The 25607-nt window shown below is 46.5% G+C and overlaps 1 protein-coding gene across 1 annotated transcript in view; it reads right to left on the bottom strand.

Annotated features, from left to right (window-relative positions):
• Positions 1 to 22944, bottom strand: part of LOC129715939 (major histocompatibility complex class I-related gene protein-like) — a 39117-nt gene extending 16173 nt beyond the window's left edge. The window contains exons 1-4 of the mRNA XM_055665833.1: positions 22693 to 22944; positions 9471 to 9719; positions 5123 to 5392; positions 1688 to 1957 (exon numbers count right to left, since the gene is read on the bottom strand). Of these exons, the coding sequence (XP_055521808.1) occupies positions 1688 to 1957; positions 5123 to 5392; positions 9471 to 9719; positions 22693 to 22768 (865 nt within the window). The 5' untranslated portion in view covers positions 22769 to 22944. The remainder of the gene's footprint in view (positions 1 to 1687; positions 1958 to 5122; positions 5393 to 9470; positions 9720 to 22692) is intronic.
• Positions 22945 to 25607: the final 2663 nt, after the last annotated feature.

The raw sequence follows: 25607 nt of genomic DNA, 5'->3' as shown, positions 1-25607 counted from the left end.
GAGATAGGTTGAATAAGTTAGGTCTTTATTCTCTGGAGCGCAGAAGGTTAAGGGGGGACTTGATAGAGGTCTTTAAAATGATGAGAGGGATAGACAGAGTTGATGTGGACAAGCTTTTCCCTTTGAGAATAGGGAGGATTCAAACAAGAGGACATGACTTCAGAATTAAGGGACAGAAGTTTAGGGGTAATATGAGGGGGAACTTCTTTACGCAGAGAGTGGTAGCGGTGTGGAATGAGCTCCCAGTGGAAGTGGTGGAGGCAGGTTCATTGGTATCATTTAAAAATAAATTGGATAGGCATATGGATGAGAAGGGAATGGAGGGTTATGGTATGAGTGCAGGCAGGTGGGACTAAGGGGGGAAAAAGTTGTTCGGCACGGACTTGTAGGGCCGAGATGGCCTGTTTCCGTGCTGTAATTGTTATATGGTTATATGGTTACTGTACAAGATGCTTCGCAGTTTGAGGAACATCCCACCAAGACCTCCTCCCACGAATCCAACTCTGCCCCCAGGATGGAGCCAGCCTTCCCAGCACACAGCAGCGAAGAAGATTACCACAAAAGATGCTCCGAGTCCATGCCGACTATCGGTCCCGTTCACACTAAGCTCATAAGTCCGAGGAGCAAAATTAGGCCAATGGCCTACCAAGTCAACTCTGTCATTCAATCATGGCTAATCTATCTTTCCCTCTCAACCCCATTCTCCTGCCTTCTCCCCATAACCCCTGATACTCTTACTGATCAAGAATCTGTCAATCTCCGCCGTAAAAATATCCATTGACGACCTCCACAGCCGTTTGTGGCAATGAATTCCACAGATTCACCACCCTCTGACTAAAGTAATTCCTCCTCATCTCCTTCCTAATGGCACGTCCTTTTATTCTGAGGGTATGGCCTCTGGTCCTCAACTCTCCCAATAGTGGAAACATCCTCTCCACATTCACTCTATCCAGACCTTTCATAATTCAGTAAGTTTCAACGAGGTCCCCCCTCATCCATCTAAACTCCAGCGAGTATAGGCCCAGTGCCTTAAAACAATCAGCAAAAGGATTTGAGTATAGGAGCAGGGAGGTTCTACTGCAGTTGTACAGGGTCTTGGTGACACCACACCTGGAGTATTGTGTACAGTTTTGGTCTCCTAATCTGGGGAAAGACATTCTTGCCATAGAGGGAGTGCAGAGAAGATTCACCAGACTGATTCCTGGGATGTCAGGACTTTCCATATGAAGAAAGACTGGATAGACTCGGCTTGTACTCGCTAGAATTTAGAAGATTGAGGGGGAATCTTATAGAAACTTACAAAATTCTTAAGGGGTTGGACAGGCTAGATGCAGGAAGATTGTTCCCGATGTTGGGGAAGTCCAGGACAAGGGGTCACAGTTTAAGGATAAAGGGGAAATCCTCAAGGACCGAGATGAGAAAAACATTTTTCACAGAGAGTGGCGCCTATTTTCTATGTTTCTATCATATGTGAACCCAATCATTCCTAGACTCATTCTCGTAATCCTCCTCTGGCCCCTCACCAACGCCAGCACATCCTTCTTCAGAGGAAACGATAATTCCTTAAAAATCTCCATTAACGGCCTCCACAGCCTTCTGTGTCAATGAACCTCCAACGAAAGAAACTCCTCATCTCCTTTCTACAAGCAGGAGTGAAACAGATTGTAGACAACATACAGTGACTTACCTCCCCTCAGTGTCATTGTCAGCGTCTCTGGCAGGCTGCTGTGCTGGACCTGACAGCTGTACATCTTTGGATCTTGGCCGTGTAGCTCGATGAGCAGTTCCATCCTGTACGTGTCATCGTGGTTTGGTAGAAGGATCTTGTTTATGCCATTGGAGACGGCCTGTCCATTCCTCAGCCAAGTGGCGTTGATGGAGCGGGGGTAAAAGGGAGTGATGACACATCGGAGCCCCTCACCTTTGTCCCTTTTCAACACTGTCACCCCTGGAACAACTGGGGAAGAATGGAGAGTAACGTCACTAATTTAACACAGAGGACATTACCTTACCATATAACCATATAACAATTACAGCATGGAAACAGGCCATCTCGGCCTTACAAGTCCATGCCGAACAAATTTTTTTTTTTTTCCCCCTTAGTCCCACCTGCCTACACTCATACCATAACCCTCCATTCCCTTCTCATCCATATGCCTATCCAATTTATTTTTAAATGATACCAATGAACCTGCCTCCACCACTTCCACTGGGAGCTCATTCCACACCGCCACCACTCTCTGCGTAAAGAAGTTCCCCCTCATATTACCCCTAAACTTCTGTCCCTTAATTCTGAAGTCATGTCCTCTTGTTTGAATCTTCCCTATTCTCAAAGGGAAAAGCTTGTCCACATCAACTCTGTCTATCCCTCTCATCATTTTAAAGACCTCTATCAGGTCCCCCCTTAACCTTCTGCGCTCCAGAGAATAAAGATAACTTATTCAACCTATCTCTGTAACTTAGTTGTTGAAACCCAGGCAACATTCTAGTAAATCTCCTCTGTACTCTCTCTATTTTGTTGACATCCTTCCTATAATTGGGCGACCAAAATTGTACACCATACTCCAGATTTGGTCTCACCAATGCCTTGTACAATTTTAACATTACATCCCAGCTTCTATACTCAATGCTCTGATTTATAAAGGCTAGCATACCAAAAGCTTTCTTTACCACCCTATCTATATGAGATTCCACCTTCAAGGAACTATGCACGGTTATACCCAGATCCCTCTGTTCAACTGTATTCTTCAATTCCCTACCATTTACCATGTACGTCCTATTTTGATTTGACCTGCCAAGGTGTAGCACCTCACATTTATCAGCATTAAACTCCATCTGCCATCTTTCAGCCCATTTTTCCAAATGGCCTAAATCACTCTGTAGACTTTGGAAATCCTCTTCATTATCCACAACACCCCCTATCTTGGTATCATCTGCATACTTACTAATCCAATTTACCACACCTTCATCAAGATCATTGATGTACATGACAAACAACAAAGGACCCAACACAGATCCCTGAGGCACCCCACTAGTCACCTGCCTCCAACCCGATAAACAGCCATCCACCATTACCCTCTGGCTTCTCCCATTCAGCCACTGTTGAATCCATCTTGCTATTCCTGCATTTATACCCAACAGTTGAACCTTCTTAACCAACCTTCCATGAGGAACCTTGTCAAAGGCCTTACTAAAGTCCATATAGACAACAACCACTGCTTGACCCTCGTCAATTTCCCTAGTAACTTACAGATGGAGATTATGCACACCAGCCTTGCTGTCTCACTGTTTCACTCACAAACTAGTTAGCTCGTTCAGGAAACATAGTGGAGTACATGCCCCACTCAGTATCAATGGTGCTGAAGTAGAAATGGTTCAGATCTTCAAGTTCCTTGGCGTTAATATTACCACATTGATACAGCAGCCAAGGAGGCACACCAAGGCCTCTACTACCTTAGGAGACGCAGGAAATTTGGCATGACTCCAATGATTCTTACAGTCCTCTGCAGAAGCTCCATACTGTCACTGCTTGGTTTGGGAACAGCTCTACCCAAGACCACAAAAAAATTGCGAAGAGTTGTAGATGTAGCCCAGACCATCACGCATCCAGACTCCCCATCACTGACTCCACCTACATTCCACGCTGCCACAGAAAAGCAGCCAACACAATTAATGACTTGTCCCATCCCCGGTCATTCCTTCTTCTCCCTGCTCCAGTCGGGCAAAGGGTATAGAAGCTTGAAAGCTTGCACCACCACCACCTCTGCTACCAAGTTTCTGAGCTAAGGTACTGTCCAATTCACCTCTACCACATTGGATTCTGCCTATTGGACTGATGAACTGTATCTTCCCCTTAGCACTATCTATTGTACTTGAGTTTAACGTTGTTATATTTATGTACAGTATAATCTGATCTATCTCTCCTTCCTCACCCCATTCTCCTGCCTTTTTTATTTATTTATTTATTTATTTTATTTATTCCGAACAAGTAAAGACATTAAAGACATTAATAGTAACAAAATCGAAATTATCAAACAATTGGACATTACAATCAATATTTACAAGCAATGAAAAGAACAAAAAGCAAATTTCCAATGTCCAACTCTGTGTCTGTACAAGCTCGAAAAGGAGTGAGAAGAAGAATAACTTATTAAATCTCACCCCTTTTCCCCAACATTTCTACCATATTTAAAAATCAATTAATTAATAATAATAATACTACCCCAGGCACTTTCCCATAATACCTACAGACATACAGCTATTATACACATACAAACTTCATATATGAAGCAACCAAACATAAGTAAACAATTGTAAAGCAATAGATAAACATTAACCCCCACTTGTCAGCCATCCCCATGAAAATTATTTTTTTATATATCATTTTAAAATGATTCATGTTTGTACATTGCTTTAATTCCTCGTTCAATTTGTTCCACACTCCTACTCCACAAACCGAAATACAAAAGGTTTTTCTAGTCGTACGGACTCTTTGTTTCTTAAAATTAAATATTCCTCTTAAATTGTAACCCCCCACACGCTCGTTAAATAATTTTTGAATGTTTCCAGGTAAATTTTTATTTTTGGCCCTAGACATTATCTGAGCTGTTTCGAATGTAACCAAATCTTCTCATTTTAATAATTTTGACTCAGAAGCTCCCTCACCATCCGTGATTGGGAAATCGTCCCAGATCAGTGCTCCCTCACCATCATGGATAGAAACATAGAAAATAGGTGCAGGAGTAGGCCATTCGGCCCTTCGAGCCTGCACCGCCATTCAATATGATCATGGCTGATCATCCAACTCAGTATCCTGTACCTGCCTTCTCTCCATACCCTCTGATCCCTTTAGCCACAAGGGCCACGTCTAACTCCCTCTTAAATATAGCCAATGGGAATTAAATATAGCCGATGTGAGCTCCCTTGTTGTCTGGGTCAAGAGACACCTCACAGTCCCAGAATGGAAGCTCCCTCACCTCCCTGGGCTCCCTCACTGTCTCAAATGGGCGCTCTATTGCTGCCCCAGACTGTCCCGGAAAGGGAGCACCCACACCTTCCTGGATCATAGCTCCCACTCTGTCACACACAGGGGCTTAAGTACTGAGAAGTCCGTCCTACCTACCTCTCCTCTCGAGTGCCGCCTCACCAAGCTGAAGAGCTTCCCGCAAGTCTGGAATGCAGCTGTTGTTCACTGTTTGAACTGCAACATTATTAACGAAAGGCTGTAAGGTGCTTGGATCGTTCAAGATTATAAAGATACCAGTGGCGGAACAGTTCACTGTGACCAGATCACACTCAATCGCACCGAGGTCTTGGATGCTAAACTTTACAAACAGATGGTTCATATTTTCAGACTGTGTGCAGCCCCAAATCGTCTGGAAGTAGGTGATACCTGTAAAGAACCATTTGTCATGAATGAGAAGCTATTCCCTACTGTAGATTGGTTAATGCATGTGAACCAAGCATAGTAGAGTAGCAACACTAACCCCACCTTACTGTATGCTTTATATTAACACCCACTTCCTACATTAAGTAGTCTTGGAAGTGGTAGTGATGAACTAACAACTAACAACCTGCTGTACCCCTATACTGTGTGTTACAATTAGAGATGGCTTTAAACTCCAGATCTGTGCAACATAATCATTTTACACATACCAAACACGGAAGGGGTTCTTAAGGGGTTGGACAGGCTAGACGCAGGAAGATTGTTCCCGATGTTGCGGAAGTCCAGAACAAGGGGTCACACAGTTTAAGGATAAGGGGGAAATCTTTTAGGACCGAGATGAGAAAAACATTTTTCACACAGAGAGTGGTGAATCTGTGGAATTCTCTGCCACAGAAGGTAGTTGAGGCCACAGTTCATTGGCTATATTTAGGAGGGAGTTAGATGTGGCCCTTGTGGCTAAAGGGATCAGGGGGTATGGAGAGAAGGCAGGTGCGGGATACTGAGTTGGATGATCAGCCATGATCATATTGAATGGAGGTGCAGGCTCGAAGGGCCGAATGGCCTACTCCTGCACCTATTTTCTATGTTTCTAAATGGGACCTGCACTGTGTCACCACGAGATGCAGGGAGCAGCAGACTGTAGTGAGGGGATGATGTTAGAGCAGGGGCTGAGGGTGGAGTGAATGCAGCATCGTAGGTGGTGGTACAGCACAAAGTGTCTCAAACAATCTGTGATCACGGTGAGCAAATGTGTACAGCCAGGGTGAGTGGGTACACAGGGGAATGATCATGGAGAGGGGCTGTGTGTGCACTCACATCATTGTGTTCAGAGCAGGGGATCAAATAGGAGAGGGTACACCGTGCATGATTGTAGGCAGAGTAGGGGATTACTGTGAGGGTGTACTGTGTGTCAGGGTGTGTATAAGCAGGGGATTACAGTGAGATGGTGGATGGTGTACTGTGTCAGGGTGTGTATAGAGTAGGGGATTACAGTGAGATGGTGTACTGTGTGTCAGGGTGTGTATAGAGTAGGGGATTACAGTGAGATGGTGTACTGTGGCTCAGGGTGTGTAACATAGAAACATAGAAACATAGAAATTAGGTGCAGGAGTAGGCCATTCGGCCCTTCGAGCCTGCACCGCCATTCAATATGATCATGGCTGATCATCCAACTCAGTATCCCGTACCTGCCTTCTCTCCATACCCCCTGATCCCCTTAGCCACAAGGGCCACATCTAACTCCCTCTTAAATATAGCCAATGAACTGGCCTCAACTACCCTCTGTGGCAGAGAGTTCCAGAGATTCACCACTCTCTGCGTGAAAAAAAGTTCTTCTCATCTCGGTTTTAAAGGATTTCCCCTTTATCCTTAAGCTGTGACCCCTTGTCCTGGACTTCCCCAACATCGGGAACAATCTTCCTGCATCTAGCCTGTCCCCTGTGTATAAGCAGGGGATTACAGTGAGATGGTGTACTGTGTGTCAGGGTGTGTATAGAGCAGGGGATTACTGTGTACTGTGTGTCAGGGTGTGTATAGAGCAGGGGATTACAGTGAGATGGTGTACTGTGTGTCAGGGTGTGTATAATAGCAGGGTGGGATTACTGTGAGCCTGCACCGCCATGTACTGTGTGTCCTGCCTTCTCTCCAGGCCACAAGGGCCACATCTAACTCCCTCTTAAATATAGCCAATAGAGCAGAGGAGAGATTACACTGGGCAGGGGATTACAGTGAGATGGTGTACTGTGTGTCAGGGTGTGTATAGAGCAGGGGATTACTGTGAGGGTGTACTGTGTGTCAGGGTGTGTATAGAGCAGGGGATTACTGTGAGGGTGTACTGTGTGTCAGGGTGTGTATAGCACAGGGGATTACTGTGAGGGTGTACTGTGTGTCAGAGTGTGTATAAGCAGGGGATTACAGTGAGATGGTAATCAGAGCATTGAGTATAGAAGTTGGGATGTAATGTTAAAATTGTACAAGGCATTGGTGAGGCCAATTCTGGAGTATGGTGTACAATTTTGGTCGCCTAATTATAGGAAGGATGTCAACAAAATAGAGAGAGTACAGAGGAGATTTACTAGAATGTTGCCTGGGTTTCAGCAACTAAGTTACAGAGAAAGGTTGAACAAGTTAGGGCTTTATTCTTTGGAGCGCAGAAGGTTAAGGGGGGACTTGATAGAGGTTTTTTTAAATGATGAGAGGCATAGACAGAGTTGACATGGAAAAGCTTTTCCCACTGAGAGTAGGGAAGATTCAAACAAGGGGACATGACATGAGAATTAAGGGACTGAAGTTTAGGGGTAACATGAGGGGGAACTTCTTTACTCAGAGAGTGGTAGCTGTGTGGAATGAGCTTCCAGTGAAGGTGGTGGAGGCAGGTTCGTTTTTATCATTTAAAAATAAATTGGATAGTTATATGGATAGGGAATGGAGGGTTATGGTCTGAGCGCAGGTATATGGAGGGTTATGTGTTCTGAGGACTAGAAGGGTCGATATGGGTTTCCGGGTAGATTGTTATGTGTTATATGGCACGGACAGGGTGTGTAGAAGGGTTACAGTGATGGTGTACTGTGTGTCCGTGCTGTAATTGTTATATGGGGTTATATTATATGGTTATATGGTGTACTGTGTGTCAGGGTGTGTATAGAGCAGGGGATTACAGTGAGATGGTGTGCATTGCATCATTGTAATTCTAGTTGTAATTAATTTATTCGCCAAGTATGTAAAAACATGCAAAGAATTTGATTTTCCATACAGTCTTACAAAAAAAAATCATAAAACAACATAAAAATTCACATATACATCCACCCCTGTGATGGGATGGAAGGCAATAGCGTATTATCTTCTTCCCTGCTTTTTCCTCGCGGTTGCGGGGCAGTTGAACCATCCACAGTCGGGGTGATGGAAGCTCCCGCAGCCGGAGATGAAGCTCCCGCATCGGGGCGGTCGAATCTCCTGTGGTTTGAGCTCCCGAAGTCGATCCCAAACCAAGAGACCGTCAGCTGCACGATGTTAGGCTGCAGTGTGGACGGATTTACGATGCAGAAAAAGTTGCATCTCCGTCGAGGAAAGAGATTTTTTAAAGGCCCCCCCCAACATAATACAAAATTGAAAATACACTAAAACATGCATTTAATTATGGACCAAAAACAACAAAAGAAGAAAAGGACATGACAGACTGTTGGCGAGGCTGCCATCGTACACTGCCACCCGGTGTTAATCCATTGTGTGTACAATGCAGTGTAGGGGATAGTGAGAGATGGTGTACTGTGCATCAGTTTATATAGTGTAGGGGATAGTGAGAGATGGTGTACTGTGCATCAGTATGGGCAAAGCAGGGGATCACAGTGAGATGGTTTACTGTGCATCAGTGTGCATAGAGCAGGGGTTACAGTGAGCGATGATGTACTGTGCATCAGTATGTGTATAGTGCAGGCGATAGTGAGAGAGAGTGTACTGTGCATCATCATGGGCGGAGAAGGGAATCGCAGTGAGAGATGGCGTACTGTGGATCAGTTTGTATAGTGCAGGGGAATCACAGTGAGATGGTGTAGTGTGCATCAGTTTGTATATAGAGCAGGAGAATCACAGTGTGAGATGGTGTAGTGTGCATCAGTGTGTATATAGAGCAGGGCGATCACAGTGTGAGATGGTGTAGTGTGCATCAGTGTGTATATAGAGCAGGGGAATCACAGTGTGAGATGGTGTAGTGTGCATCAGTGTGTATGTAGAGCAGGGCGATCGCATTGAGACCGAAGTTGTTGGCATGATGGGGCAGCGGTAGAATTGCTGCCTTGAGACCCGGGTTCGATCCTGACAATGAGGGCAATGGGCACACTGCACGGAATTTGTACATGCTCACTATGACCACGCAGCATGAGTTTTCTCCGGGTGCCTCCGTCCAGTTTCCTCCCATATTCCAAAGCAGGGGACGGAATTTCTGCTGCTTCATCGGATCCATCTGATAGCGGATATTTTGGCAAGGTGAAATTTACTGTGAGCCTGAGAGGGGTACAAAGACACATACCGAGCAATTGGGCATGTGTTCCCAATTGTTTAGACACAATCGTGTGAATGATGTCTGCGATCATCTTCTGCCGTGCCCAGTACTCAGCCGTGAAGCCATTCGCAATCCACTGCTGCCTGGGTACCACTTCTTCGAGGGAGTTGTCGTAGTAATCTATCTGCAGATCATCCAACATCCCAACCCTGGCGAAGTCTGGCAGGTCAGGGACACTGAGGGAGGAGGTGGCGAAATATATCAAGCTGTGGGAATCTGATCAAAGGAGACAATGGGAGAGTGTTAGAAGCAGACCAAACGAAAAGGCCGAATGCCCAGAGAATACCCATCAGCTCAAGGGCTTCACGGTGGCATAGCGGTAGAGCTACTGCCTTAAAGCCCTGTCTCACGGTGCGAGTTCATTCCAAGAGCTTTGGTCTCCTAATCTGAGGAAAGTACAGTCCCAAGTACAGTTTTGCTCTCCTAATCTGAGGAAAGACATTCTTGCCATAGAGTGAGTACAGAGAAGGTTCACCAGACTGATTCCTGGGATGTCAGAACTTTCATATGAAGAAAGACTGGATAGACTCGGCTTGTACTCGCTAGAATTTAGAAGATTGAGGGGGAATCTTATAACAATTACAGCACGGAAACAGGCCATCTCGACCCTTCTAGTCCGTGCCGAACACATAATCTCCCCTAGTCCCATATACCTGCGCTCAGACCATAACCCTCCATTCCCTTCCCATCCATATTTATTTTTAAATGATAAAAACGAACCTGCCTCCACCACCTTCACTGGAAGCTCATTCCACACAGCCACCACTCTCTGAGTAAAGAAGTTCCCCCTCATGTTACCCCTAAACTTCAGTCCCTTAATTCTCATGTCATGTCCCCTTGTTTGAATCTTCCCTACTCTCAGTGGGAAAAGCTTTTCCACGTCAACTCTGTCTATCCCTCTCATCATTTTAAAAACCTCTATCAAATCCCCCCTTAACCTTCTGCACTCCAAAGAATAAAGCCCTAACTTGTTCAACCTTTCTCTGTAACTTAGTTGCTGAAACCCAGGCAACATTCTAGTAAATCTCCTCTGTACTCTCTCTATAAAAACTTACAAAATTATTAAGGGGTTGGACAGGCTAGATGCAGGAAGATTATTCCCGATCATGGGTCCAGAACAAGGAGTCACACAGTTTAAGATTAAGAGGGAAATCTTTTAGGACCGAGATGAGAAAATCATTTTTTACACAGAGAGTGGTGAATCTGTGGAATTCTCTGCCACAGAAGGTAGTTGAGGCCACAGTTCATTGGCTATATTTAAGAAAGAGTTAGATGTGGCCCTTGTGGCTAAAGGGATCAGGGGGTATGGAGAGAAGGCAGGTATGGGATATTGATTTGGATGATCAGCCATGATCATATTGAATGGCGGTGCAGGCCCGAATGGCCTACTCCTGCACCTATTTTCTATGTTTCTATGTTTCTAAGAGCTCTCCCGAGTTTGCCCTGATTCGATCTCGGAGATTTACAGTAATGGCCACTCGTCGGTACTCGGGGCTCTCGTGGACATTTTTCAACGTGTTTTAAAATCTCCACGAGTCTTCCCGTGCTTATCTGCCGTTAGCGAGTCATCCCGAGTACCTGCCGTTAGCGTTACGAGCCGCTAAGAGACGTCCCCGAGCTCCGACGTACCCGCTACGTTCATTCTCCGTGCTTACCGCGAGTTTGAATTTTTTTAAACTCGGGAGAGCTCTTGGAATGAACTCGTACTGTGGGACAGGGCTTTTACAGCCCCAGAGACCCAGGTTCGATCCTGGCTGTACGGAATTTGTACGTTCACCCCGTGACCTGCGTGGGGTTTCTCCGATATTCTCGGTTTCCTCCCACCATCCAAAGATGGACAGGTTTGTAGGTTAATTGACTTGGTATAAATATAAAATGATCCCTAATGTGTGTAGGGTAGTCTTAATATCACTGAAAGTGTATTTTGGACAGTGATCTGTGGTGCTCAAACAATGTTGGTCTGTAAAAAGACTTTGGGAGCTAGTTTGTGGCCACCATTTTCTAATGCCAAGTTGAAACCAGTGGTGTCCATCCAGAAAGTCAATATTTTGTTTGTTTGTGGTGGTTTTAACCTTGGTGGTGTGTGTGAAAGATGTGAATGAATTCCTCTGACTCTGTTTCTGAATGTGACATTGATCGCCTGGGCCACTTCTAGACCAAAGCCTCGTCTAGTCTTTCGGGGTCAGCATTTTTCTCTGAGATATGTTTAACTGTTATATGATCCTGTCTGTTCTGTTTGTGGACGGGCCTTCGATGTCCATGTAAGTGTACAAAATCAGGTGGCACAATCAGGGATATATGCAGATGATACTAAGATAGGTGGTGTTGTGGATAATGAAGTAGATTTTCAAAGTCTACAGAGAGATTTAGGCCATTTGGAAGTGGGCTGAAAGATGGCAGATGGAGTTTAATGCTGATAAGTGTGAGGTGCTACATCTTGGCAGGACAAATCAAAATAGGACGTACATGGTAAATGGTAGTGAATTGAGGAATGCAGTTGAACAGAGGGATCTAGGAATAACTGTGCACAGTTTCCTGAAGGTGGAATCTCATGTAGATAGGGTGGTAAAGAAAGCTTTTGGTGTGCTGGCCTTTATAAATCAGAGCATTGAGTTGGGATGTCATTTTACAAGGCATTGGTGAGGCCAATTCTGGAGTATGGTGTACAATTTTGGTCGCTTAATTATAGGAAGGATGTCAACAAAATAGAGAGAGTACAGAGGAGATTTACTAGAATGTTGCCTGGGTTTCAGCAACTAAGTTACAGAGAAAGGTTGAACAAGTTAGGTCTTTATTCTTTGGAGCGCAGAAGGTTAAGGGGGGACTTGATAGAGGTCTTTAAAATGATGAGAGGGATAGACAGAGTTGATGTGTATAATCTTTTCCCACTGAGAGGAGGGAAGATTCAAACAAGAGGACATGACTTGAGAATTAAGGGACAGAAGTTTAGCGGTAACATAAGGGGGAACTTCTTTACTCAGAGAGTGGTGGCTGTGTGGAATGAGCTTCCAGTGAAGGTGGTGGAGGCAGGTTCGTTTTTATCATTTAAAAATAAATTGGATAGTTATATGGACGGGAAAGGAATGGAGGGTTATGGTCTGAGCACAGGTATATGGGACTAGGGGAGAATATGTGTTCGGCACGGACTTGTAGGGCCGAGATGGCCTGTTTCCGTGCTGTAATTGTTATATGGTTATATGGTTAATGTGCGGGGAATCGCTGGTCGGTGCGGACTCGGTGCCCCGAAGGGCCTGTTTCTACGCTGTATCTCTAAACTAAACTAAACCCCCAGAGCCTGATGGAATAGGTTAGGGTATAGATTTATCAGCGTCCCGTGTACCAAGGTACAGCAACAAGTTTTGTTTTGTATGCAATGCAAACAGAACAGACATACTATACATAAATAAAATTAATTCAAGTTGAGCACAATAGATAGAGCATTGGGGAAAATGCAGAAAATATGCTTTACATTTTAGAGATATAGCCCTTTTAGGAAACAGGCCCTTCGGCCCAGTGTGTCTGCGCCGGCCAGCAATCACCCCATACACTCGCAGTATCCTACATGCTAGGGACAATTTTCAATTTTACCAGAAGTCAATTAACTGACAAAGCACCCGAAAAAAGCCCACGTGGTTTCAGGGAGAACATACAAACTCCGTACAGACAACACCCGTAGTCAGTCTCTGGCGCTGCAAGGCATTGATGTAATAAAAAGGAACTGCAAATGCTGGTTTATACCAAAGATAGACAGAAAATTGCTGGAGTAACTCAGCAGATCAGGGAGCATCTCTGGAGAAAATGGATTGTGATGTTTCAGATCGGAACCCTTCTTTAGACTGATTGTAAGGTAGTGGGGGGGGGGGGACTGGAAGCAAGAAAACACCAGGACAAATCAGGGGTGGCAATATATAACCTCAGGTTGACAAAAATGCTGGAGAAACTCAGCGGGTGCAGCAGCATCTATGGAGCGAAGGAAATAGGCAACGTTTCGGGCCGAAACCCTTTTTCAGACGTTGAACTTCAGCGGGAGTCTGAAGAAGGGTTTTAGCCCGAAACGTTGCCTATTTCCTTCGCTCCATAGATGCTGCTGCACCCGCTAAGTTCCTCCAGCACTTTTGTCTATCTTCTATTTTCCAGCATCTGCAGTTCCTTCTTAAACATATGGACCCTCAGGCAGGGTGGTTCCCTGATAGGCCAAATGTTGGCAAGAATGGTCTATCTTTAGTTCTTGGCGTTGACAAGCAAGAACTTCATTGTCCTATCTGGGACACGTGACAATAAAACTCTCTTGACTCTCTTGTAAGTGTAACAGTTCCATGAACAAAGTTGAACGTATGCAACGTGGTAATGGTGAATCGGACAGTACCCTAGCTTATGGAAGGACCGCTCAGAAACCTGATAACAGAGGGGACGAAGCTGTTCCTGAGTCTGGTGGTGCGCGCTTTCAAACTTCTGTACCTTCTGCCAGATGTGAGCTGGGAGAAGGAGGATATGAAAGGTTTGATCGGGCGGGATGTCTGTGATAATGATGGCTGCCCAGCCTGCTCATGCTGACCAAGGTTCCCCTTTTACAATAGTCCCACCTGCCCGCGTTTGGCCCATATAACCATATAACAATTACAGCACGGAAACAGGCCATCTCGGCCCTACAAGTCCATGCCGAACAAATTTTTTTCCCCTTAGTCCCACCTGCCTGCACTCGTACCATAACCCTCCATTCCCTTCTCATCCATATGCCTATCCAATTTATTTTAAAATGATACCAATGAACCTGCCTCCACCACTTCCACTGGAAGCTCATTCCACACCGCTACCACTCTCTGCGTAAAGACGTTCCCCCTCATATTACCCCTAAACTTCTGTCCCTTAATTCTGAAGTCATGTCCTCTTGTTTGAATCTTCCCTATTCTCAAAGGGAAAAGCTTGTCCACATCAACTCTGTCTATCCCTCTCATCATTTTAAAGACCTCTATCAGGTCCCCCCTTAACCTTCTGCGCTCCAGAGAATAAAGACCTAACTTATTCAACCTATCTCTGTAACTTAGTTGTTGAAACCCAGGCAACATTCTAGTAAATCTCCTCTGTACTCTCTCTATTTTGTTGACATCCTTCCTATAATTGGGCGACCATATCCTAACAAACCTTTCATTGTCATTGAGTGATACAGTGTGGAAACAGGCCCTTCGGCCCAACTCACCCACGCCGGCCAGCATGTCCCAGCTACACTAGTCCCACCTACCTGCGCTTGGCCCATATCCTTCCAAATTTGTCCTATCCATGTACCTGTCTAACTGTTTCTTAAATATTGGGATAGTCCCAGCCTCAACTACCTCTGGCAGCTTGTTCCATCCACCCACCACCCTTTGTGTGAAAAGGTTATTCCTCAGTTTCTGTAGATGAGATATGCATGTGATTTAATATAACCATATAACAATTACAGCACGGAAACAGGCCATCTCGACCCTTCTAGTCCGTGCCGAACACATAATCTCCCCTAGTCCCATATACCTGCGCTCAGACCATAACCCTCCATTCCCTTCCCATCCATATAACTATCCAATTTATTTTTAAATGATAAAAACGAACCTGCCTCCACCACCTTCACTGGAAGCTCGTTCCACACAGCTACCACTCTCTGAGTAAAGAAGTTCCCCCTCATGTTACCCCTAAACTTCAGTCCCTTAATTCTCATGTCATGTCCCCTTGTTTGAATCTTCCCTACTCTCAGTGGGAAAAGCTTTTCCACGTCAACTCTGTCTATCCCTCTCATCATTTTAAAAACCTCTATCAAGTCCCCCCTTAACCTTCTGCGCTCCAAAGAATAAAGCCCTAACTTGTTCAACCTTTCTCTGTAACTTAGTTGCTGAAACCCAGGCAACATTCTAGTAAAAATATAGTTACCTCATCACTACTAACCACTCCCCATATCACAAGTACAATTACAACCTCCCCACCCACATATCGCTCTCTAGTTTCCGTGACAGACCACGTACAGCTAGTGCACTTTGTATAAGATACAGTATGAATAAAATGAAGTAAAGTTACAGTGTGTCGCTATCACTTCTTTACAGTTTCCTATTAAATCTTTTCCCCTTCACCTCGAACCTAAGTCCTCTGGTCCTCGATTCCCCTACTCTGGGCAAGAGACTGTGCATCTACCTGATCTACTCCCCTCATGATTTTGTACACCTCTATAAGATCACCCCTCATCCTCCTGCCCTCCAAGGAATAGAGACCCAGCCTACTCAACCACTCCCTATAGCTCAGGCCCTCTAGTCCTGGCAACATCCTCGTAAATCTGCTCTGAACCCTTTCAAGCTTGACAATATCTTTTCATATAACCATATAACAATTACAGCACGGAAACAGGCCATCTCGACCCTTCTAGTCCGTGCCGAACACGTATTCTCCCCTAGTCCCATACACCTGCGCTCAGACCATAACCTTCCATTCCCTTCCCGTCCATATAACTATCCAATTTATTTTTAAATGATAAAAATGAACCTGCCTCCACCACCTTCACTGGAAGCTCATTCCACACAGCCACCACTCTCTGAGTAAAGAAGTTCCCCCTCATGTTACCCCTAAACTTCAGTCCCTTAATTCTCAAGTCATGTCCCCTTGTTTGAATCTTCCCTACTCTCAGTGGGAAAAGCTTTTCCACGTCAACTCTGTCTATCCCTCTCATTATTTTAAAAACCTCTATCAAGTCCCCCCTTAACCTTCTGCGCTCCAAAGAATAAAGATCTAACTTATTCAACCTTTCTCTGTAACTTAGTTGCTGAAACCCAAGCAACATTCTAGTAAATCTCCTCTGTACTCTCTCTATTTTGGTAGACATCCTTCCTATAATTAGGCGACCAAAATTGTACACCATACTCCAGAATTGGCCTCACCAATGCCTTGTACAATTTTAGCATTACATCCCAACTTCTATACTCAACTTCTATACTTTCCTATAACATGGTGCCCGGAACTGAACACAATACTCTAAATGTGGTCTCACCAACGTTCCTATCCAAATGCCTTTTATATGTTGTTGTTGTTCCTGCATCAACTACCTCCTCTGGCAGAATGATCGCACCTCCAACCTGCAGACACCATCCCAGAATAAACACCCACCTCCCCTCGGAAAACGACTCCCTCCCCGGGCACTTTCCCTTGCAACCGCAAGAGATGCAACACTTGTCCCTTTACATCCCCCCTCGACTACATTCAAGGACCCAAGCAGTCGTTCCAGGTGCGACAGAGGTTCACCTGCATCTCCTCCAACCTCATCTACTGCATCCGCTGCTCTAGATGTCAGCTGATCTACATCGGTGAGACCAAGCGGAGGCTGGGCGATCGTTTCGCCGAACATCTCCGCTTGGCCCTGAAGAACCTGCCTGACCTTCCGGTGGCTCAGCACTTCAACTCCCCCTCCCATTCCCCATCCGACCTCTCTGTCCTGGGTCTCCTCCATGGCCAGGGCGAGCAACACCAGCAATTGGAGGAACAGCACCTCATATTCCGCTTGGGGAGTCTGCATCCCGGGGGCATGAACATTGAATTCTCCCAATTTTGTTAGCCCTTGCTGTCTCCTCCCCTTCCTCAGCCCTCGGGCTCCTCCTCCTCCTTTTTCCTTTCTTCTACCCCCATCAGTCTGAAGAAGGGTTTCGGCCCGAAACGTTGCCTATTTCCTTCGCTCCATAGATGCTGCTGCACCCGCCGAGTTTCTCCAGCATTTTTGTGTACCTTTGATTTTCCAGCATCTGCAGTTCCTTCTTAAAAACCCACCTCCACTTGTTTGCTTTCTGTGCCCCACTATCACTAACACCCCTTGTTAAAGAAGCTGTACAAACTGGGCCGGCAGCAGGTTTAGAGCGCCAGGGAACTCAGTGTGGTCTGAAGGATCCATTTCCATACTCTATCTCTAAATAAACTAACATTTTATTGGTGACTTGGATAGGCTGGGTGAGTGGGCAAATGTTTGGCAGATGCAGTATAATGTGGATAAATGTGAGGTTATCCATTTTGGTGGCAAAAACAGGAAAGCAGACTATTATCTAAATGGTGGCCTCGATTGGGAAAGGGGGAGATGCAGCGAGACCTGGGTGTCATGGTACACCAGTCATTGAAGGTAGGCATGCAGGTGCAGCAGGCAGTAAAGAAAGCGAATGGTATGTTAGCTTTCATTGCAAAAGGATTTGAGTATAGGAGCAGGGAGGTTCTACTGCAGTTGTACAGGGTCTTGGTGAGACCACACCTGGAGTATTGCGTACAGTTTTGGTCTCCAAATCTGAGGAAGGACATTATTGCCATGGAGGGAGTGCAGAGACGGTTCACCAGACTGATTCCTGGGATGTCAGGACTGTCTTATGAAGAAAGACTGGATAGGCTTGGTTTATACTCTCTAGAATTTAGGAGATTGAGAGGGGATCTTATAGAAACTTACAAAATTCTTATGGGGTTGGACAGGCTAGATGCAGGAAGATTGTTCCCGATGATGGGGAAGTCCAGGACAAGGGGTCACAGCTTAAGGATAAAGGGGAAATCCTTTAAAACCGAGATGAGAAGAACTTTTTTCACACAGAGAGTGGTGAATCTCTGGAATTCTCTGCCACAGAGGGTAGTTGAGGCCAGTTCATTGGCTATATTTAAGAGGGAGTTAGATGTGGCCCTTGTGGCTAAGGGGATGAGGGGGTATGGAGAGAAGGCAGGTACGGGATACTGAGTTGGGTGATCAGCCATGATCATATTGAATGGCGGTGCAGGCTCGAAGGGCCGAATGGCCTACTCCTGCACCTAATTTCTATGTTTCTATGTTTCTATTTTGCACACAAAAGGATGAGCAAAACTGAACATAATACGGCACTTGTGCCTTGTACAGCTGTAACGTAACATCACAACCTCTGTGCTCAAAACCCTGACTGATGAAGGCCATCAGTGAGGAAGTATGTGACTGCACTCATTGACCCCTCTGCTCTACAACTCTCCCCAGAGCCCAACCCTTCACTTTGTAGGTCCCTGCCCAAGGTTGTGACCTTTCTTCAGTGTATCCAGCATTCACCGTGCTTTTTTTTTAAATTTCACACAGGTTGCTGGAGTAGCTAGTAGATGGGCCAAATGGCCTCCTCTGCACAATGAGGGCATATATGGAAATTGCACAATACACATTTTTCTTTTTTTGAAACCTTGATTTCATTTCCTTACAGAGGATGAGAAATCAGCTGCCTGGCAAGGGTCAGCATTTCACAATAATGTTCACACTGCCCATCTGTATCAACGGGTTTCACTTCCACCCCAATTCGAGTACACTGTCCTTATCTATGCACTGTGGATTGTTTGAATGTATCCATGTGTAGTTTAGTTTAGTTTAGTTCGGAGATGCAGGACGGAAACATGCCCTTTGGCCCAATAAGTCCGTGCCGATAAGCACTAACACCACCCTACACATACAAGGGAAATGTACAATTTTACCAAGCCAATTGGCCCACAAACCTATACGTCTTTGGAGGGCGGGAGGAAACCAGAGCACCCGGAGTAAGCCCACACAGGTCACGGAGAGAACGTACAAACTCTGGAACACCATATTATCTAAATGGTGGCCGATTGGGAAAGGGGGAGATGCAGTGAGACCTGGGTGTCATGGCACACCAGTCATTGAAGGTAGGCATGCAGGTGCAGCAGGCAGTAAAGAAAGCGAATGGTATGTTAGCTTTCATTGCAAAAGGATTTGAGTATAGGAGCAGAGAGGTTCTACTGCAGTTGTACAGGGTCTTGGTGAGACCACACCTGGAGTATTGCGTACAGTTTTGGTCTCCAAATCTGAGGAAGGACATTATTGCCATAGAGGGAGTGCAGAGACGGTTCACCAGACTGATTCCTGGGATGTCAGGACTGTATTATGAAGAAAGACTGGATAGACTTGGTTTATACTCTCTAGAATTTAGGAGACTGAGAGGGGATCTTATAGAAACTTACAAAATTCTTAAGGGGTTGGACAGGCTAGATGCAGGAAGATTGTTCCCGATGTTAGGGAAGTCCAGGACAAGGGGTCACACCTTAAGGATAAAGGGGAAAATCCTTTAAAACCGAGATGAGAAGAACTTTTTTCACGCAGAGAGTGGTGAATCTCTGGAACTCTCTGCCACAGAGGGTAGTTGAGGCCAGTTCATATTTAAGAGGGAGTTAGATGGGGATCAGGGGGTATGGAGAGAAGGCAGGTACGGGATACTGAGTTGGATGATCAGCCATGATCATATTGAATGGCGGTGCAGCCTCGAAGGGCCGAATGGCCTACTCCTGCACCTAATTTCTATGTTTCTATGGACTGGCAGCACCCGTGCTCAGGGTCCAACCCGGGTCTCTGGCGCTGTAAGACAAGCAAGTCTACTGCTGTGAAGCCATGCCGTCCAAAGTAATATTCTTTACTTTGATTGGATAGCATGCAAACATAACTTTTCACTGTACCTCGGTACTAGAATGTTGCCTGGGTTTCAGCAACTAAGTTACAGAGAAAGGTTGAACAAGTTAGGGCTTTATTCTTTGGAGCGCAGAAGGTTAAGGGGGGACTTGATAGAGGTTTTTAAAATGATGAGAGGGATAGACAGAGTTGACGTGGAAAAGCTTTTCCCACTGAGAGTAGGGAAGATTCAAACAAGGGGACATGACTTGAGAATTAAGGGACTGAAGTTTAGGGGTAACATGAGGGGGAACTTCTTTACTCAGAGAGTGGTAGCTGTGTGGAATGAGCTTCCAGTGAAGGTGGTGGAGGCAGGTTCGTTTTTATCATTTAAAAATAAATTGGATAGTTATATGGATGGGAAGGGAATGGAGGGTTATGGTCTGAGCGCAGGTATATGGGACTAGGGGAGATTATGTGTTCGGCACGGACTAGAAGGGTCGAGATGGCCTGTTTCCGTGCTGTAATTGTTATATGGTTATGTGACAATAATAAACTAAACTAAGCTAAAATTTCATAACAGGCCAGGAAATATTCCATTCACCATAAGCACCAGCACAGGTGCAGTGCACAAAGCAACCTCCCTGAACACACAGATGGACAATAGACAATAGGTGCAGGAGGAGGCCATTCGCCCCGTCGAGCCAGCACGGCCATTCACTGTGATCATGATAGGAAAGGTTTAGAGGGATATAGGCGAAATGTGGGCAGGTGGGACTAACTTAGATGGGACATCTGGGTTAGCATGGACCAGTTGGGCTGAAGGGCCTGTTTCTGTGCTGTTTGACTCTAAAATAAGCATTTTAAGAAATGGGTTAGGGTTAGGGCTAAGAATGGTCTTGACCCGAAACGTCACCCATTCCTTCTCTCCAGAGATGCTAACTGTCCCGCTGAGTTACTCCAGCTTTTCGTGTCTCTTTTCAAGTCAAGTCAAGTTTATTCGTCACATACACATACGAGATGTGCAGTGAAATGAAAAGTGGCAAATGCTCCTGCAAAAAGACAAACAAACAAACAAACAAACTACAAATAGCCTCATCCCACATATTCTGAATTGAATTAAAAGATATAGCATGGAAACAGGCTATTCGGCCCATCGAGTCGATACTGTCCATTGATCATCCGTTTACACTAGTTCTATGTTATCCCACCAATTGACCTACAAACCCACATGTCTGGTGTCTAAATAACAAAGAGAGAATGGACAGGCAACGTTTCTGATTGGGAACCTTCCTAGAATCATACTGTACAGAAATAGACCATTCGACCCAATTCGTCCACGCCATGCCGACCAAGATGAGCCATCTCAGCTATTCCCATTTGCCCGCATTTGATCCATATCCCTCTCCATATAACCATATAACAATTACAGCACGGAAACAGGCCATCTCGGCCCTACAAGTCCATGCCGAACAAATTTTTTTTCCCCTTAGTCCCACCTGCCTGCACTCATACCATAACCCTCCATTCCCTTCTCATCCATATGCCTATCCAATTTATTTTTAAATGATACCAATGAACCTGCCTCTACCACTTCCACTGGGAGCTCATTCCACACCGCCACCACTCTCTGCGTAAAGAAGTTCCCCCTCATATTACCCCTAAACTTCTGTCCCTTAATTCTGAAGTCATGTCCTCTTGTTTGAATCTTCCCTATTCTCAAAGGGAAAAGCTTGTCCCCATCAACTCTGTCTATCCCTCTCATCATTTTAAAGACCTCTATCAGGTCCCCCCTTAACCTTCTGCGCTCCAGAGAATAAAGACCTAACTTATTCAACCTATCTCTGTAACTTAGTTGTTGACTCTCCACCTATCTACCCTACCCACGCACCTGTCCATGTGTCTTTTAAATGTTGTTACTGATTCTGCCTCATCTTCCTCCGCAGTCTGAAGAAGGGTCTCGACCCAAAACGTCAGCCGTTCCCTCTCTCCAGCGATGCTGCCTGTCCCGCTGAGTTACTCCAGCATTTTGTGTCTACAGGTTAAACCGGCATCTGCAGTTTCTTCCTACATACTTCCCCTGGCAACTCATCCCGTGTTCCCACCACACACCATCTGAGTGAAAATGTTCCTATTAAATCTTCCCCCTCTCACCCTATGCCTTCTGGCTGCCGATTTCCAACCCCTGGGACAAAGATTGTCCACTTCCCTCCACGGATGCTGCCCGACCCGCTGAGTTTCTCCTGTTACTTTCCCGAAGAATATAACCATATAACAATTACAGCACGGAAACAGGCCATCTCGACCCTTCTAGTCCGTGCCGAACACATAATCTCCCCTAGTCCCATATACCTGCGCTCAGACCATAACCCTCCATTCCCTTCCCATCCATATAACTATCCAATTTATTTTTAAATGATAAAAACGAACCTGCCTCCACCACCTTCACTGGAAGCTCATTCCACACAGCTACCACTCTCTGAGTAAAGAAGTTCCCCCTCATGTTACCCCTAAACTTCAGTCCCTTAATTCTCATGTCATGTCCCCTTGCTTGAATCTTCCCTACTCTCAGTGGGAAAAGCTTTTCCACGTCAACTCTGTCTATCCCTCTCATCATTTTAAAAACCTCTATCAAGTCCCCCCTTAACCTTCTGCGCTCCAAAGAATAAAGCCCTAACTTGTTCAACCTTTCTCTGTAACTTAGTTGTTGAAACCCAGGCAACATTGAACTGGAGAATCTTCCCTACTCTCAGTGGGAAAAGCTTTATCCAATATAATTTGGTTTTCCAAATGACACTGTCTTACCTGCGTGGTCTCCCGACACAGAGCAGAGAGACAAGACGGCGAACAGGAGTGATACAGGTACGTTACAACTTTCCATCTTGGCCGCTCCTCACACCGACTGAACCGTCGCTGCTGTTCGGTGAAGTGCTGAGGGCGGAATTAAAATTGACTGGGTGGATAATGAGCAGAGCTCTCAACAGAAAGCAGGAAGCAGCCAGCAGGAGAAAGTCGGACTGAGAGCCAATTTCCCTGCAGTGCTCGCCACCCCCCGCTCGGGGAGTGTAGTAGTGGGAGGGGAGGGGAGGGGAGGAGAGGGGGGTGTGTAGAGGAAACGCATACAAGTCTGCCTTGCGGGTGGATCAGGTCAGATTGCATCAATGTGTAGCGAGCGGGAGGCAGCGCCCAGTGACTAACGCTGTCACCGTGATCCACAGCCCCGCGGACTATCACACTCCCCTCCCATTCTATCCCACTCACCTTTACACAACTGCCCACACCCCACTCCCCCTGTCCCACATTCTTACAGCATTGAACCCCTCCATCTCACTCCCTGCCTTCCCACTCCCCGCCATCCCTACCCTGCCACTCCCCTCCATCCCAAACCCCTCCATCCCAAACCCCTCCATCCCAATCCCCTCCATCCCAATCCCCTCCCCAAACCCCTCCCAATCCCCTCCATCCCATCCCCTCCATCCCAAACCCCTCCATCCCAAACCCCTCCATCCCAATCCCCTCCACCCCAATCCCCTCCATCCCAAACCCCTCCATCCCAATCCCCTCCATCCCAATCCCCTCCATCCCAAACCCCTCCATCCCAATCCCCTCCATCCCAAACCCCTCCATCCCAATCCCCTCCATCCCAATCCCCACTATCCTAATCCCCTCCATCCCAATCCCCTGCATACCAATCCTCACTATCCCACTCTCCACTATCCCACTCCCTCTGTACTCCAGTACTCTACACATCACTAGGCCCATGCACTCCCTCTCACTGCCCTGAACAACCTCTCACTCCCCGTGTTCTCTCTCTCAAACTCCATCCACACCCCCTACACTCTCTCCCACACTCCCCCTACACTCTCCCTGCACTCTCTCCCACACTCCCCCTACACTCTCTCCCACACTCCCGCTCCACTCTCTCCCCACACTCTCTCTTCCTATACATGCAAAATGTCTTTCCCCACAGTGGCGCAGCGGTAGAGCTACTGCCTTACGGCGCCAGAGACCCGGGTTTGATCCTGACCACAGGTGCTGTCTGTATGGTGTTTGCACGTTCTCCCTGTGATGACGTGGGTTTTCCCCTGGTGCTCCGGTTTCAGCTCACGTCCCACAGAAGAGCAGATTTGCCGGTCAATTGGCTTCTGTAAATTGTCCCTAGTGTGTAGGATAGACGTAGTGTGAATGGGCGATCAATTGTCAGCGCGGACTCGATGGGCCGAAGGGCCTGTTTCCAAGCTGTATCTCTAAAATAAAGACTAAACTAAATCAAAGAGAGATAACACAAGAGGATGTAGATTTATAATAATAATGATAATAAATTTTATTTGTGGGCGCCTTTCAAAAGTCTCAAGGACACCTTACAGAATTTAACAAGAGTAAAAAACATATAATCGGAGTAAAATAAATAATAAAGACATCATCAATACACAAATTAATGACAGAATTCGATCCAAAGACAAAAAAAATCAAAAACACAATGTGAAGAGAGAGCAGCGGCAGCTAAACCGTGCCAGCGTACACTCTCCCTTCCGACAGCCATCTTGGACACAAACTAAAATAATCACTTACACACAAAAATCATCCCCCCACAACGGTTACCACTGTGGGGGAAGGCACAATGTCCAGTCCCCATCCCTAGTTCTCCCAAAGTCAGGCCTAGTGAGGCCTCTATTGCCTCTACGGAGGCCCGATGTTCCTGGCCGTTCTCGCCGGGTGCTGTTGCCCCGGCGTCGCGAGAGTCCTCACAGCGGCTTGGCCACCTGGAACGGCCGCTTCCTTACCGGAGACCGCGGCTTCCGAAGCCGACAAGGCCGCGCTGGTTTGGAGCTCCCAGGCTCCCGATGTTGAAGTCGGCGCCTCCCGCTCCGCTCCGCAGCCCGGAGGTGTTGAACTCGGCGATCACAGCTCACCGGAGCTCCAGCGCGGCGACCCAGGCAAGGCATCGCTTGCTCCGTCCCGCGATAGCGCTCCAGCGCTGTGCCGCCACCGAAGGCGAGGTGCTGGGCGGGCCCCGCCAGGAAACGGCGCTCCACGCCCGCTGGTAGGCCTCAAGGGCGGGTCGATGGGGCAGCCCGGAGAAAAAGCTGCCTCACCGACCAGGTAGGGACCTAGAAAATAGTTTCCCCTTTCCCCCGACATTAAAAAGTCTATTTCTCCCACAAACAAAACACAGGAATCACTAGAACTACAAAAACAAAGTGAATTAAACAGACGGCTGTCGGTTAGCAGCCGTTCCCCAAGATGCCTCCTCCTCCAAGATTTATGGTAAAGGGAAAGAGATTTACAGATGATCGGAGGGACCTTTCTCAGCCAGAGTGTGGTGAGTACCTGGGACACACCACGGCAAGGGGGAGGTGGAAGCAGAGTCACTTACAGCATTTACAAAGTGTGTGGACATGCTCTTGAATCACATTGAGAGCTTGGGACCGATAGCTGGGGGAATGGGATTAATTCTAATTGGTGGCCACCGATCAACATGAACGTGGTGGGCCGAATGGCCTGTTTCCATGCTGTACCACTCTGTCACTCGCCCACCATGTGCTCTCCCACACCCATGGTGGGCTCCCTCTAACTCTTCCTCTTCCCCTTTCCTCTCCCCTGCCCATGTCCTTCCCACTCAGCGGACATGTCTCCCATCTCTCTTGCCCTGGGTTAAACCACGGCCCATTTCTTTGGTACCGCTTCAGAATTCCTCATGGCGGCCCGGCCCGAGGGAG

The sequence above is a fragment of the Leucoraja erinacea genome, unplaced genomic scaffold (genome assembly GCF_028641065.1).
Source record: "Leucoraja erinacea ecotype New England unplaced genomic scaffold, Leri_hhj_1 Leri_152S, whole genome shotgun sequence".
Taxonomy (NCBI): Eukaryota; Metazoa; Chordata; class Chondrichthyes; order Rajiformes; family Rajidae; genus Leucoraja; species Leucoraja erinaceus.
The sequence above is the reverse complement of the archived record's forward strand: the minus strand, read 5'-3'. Positions and strand labels throughout refer to the sequence as shown.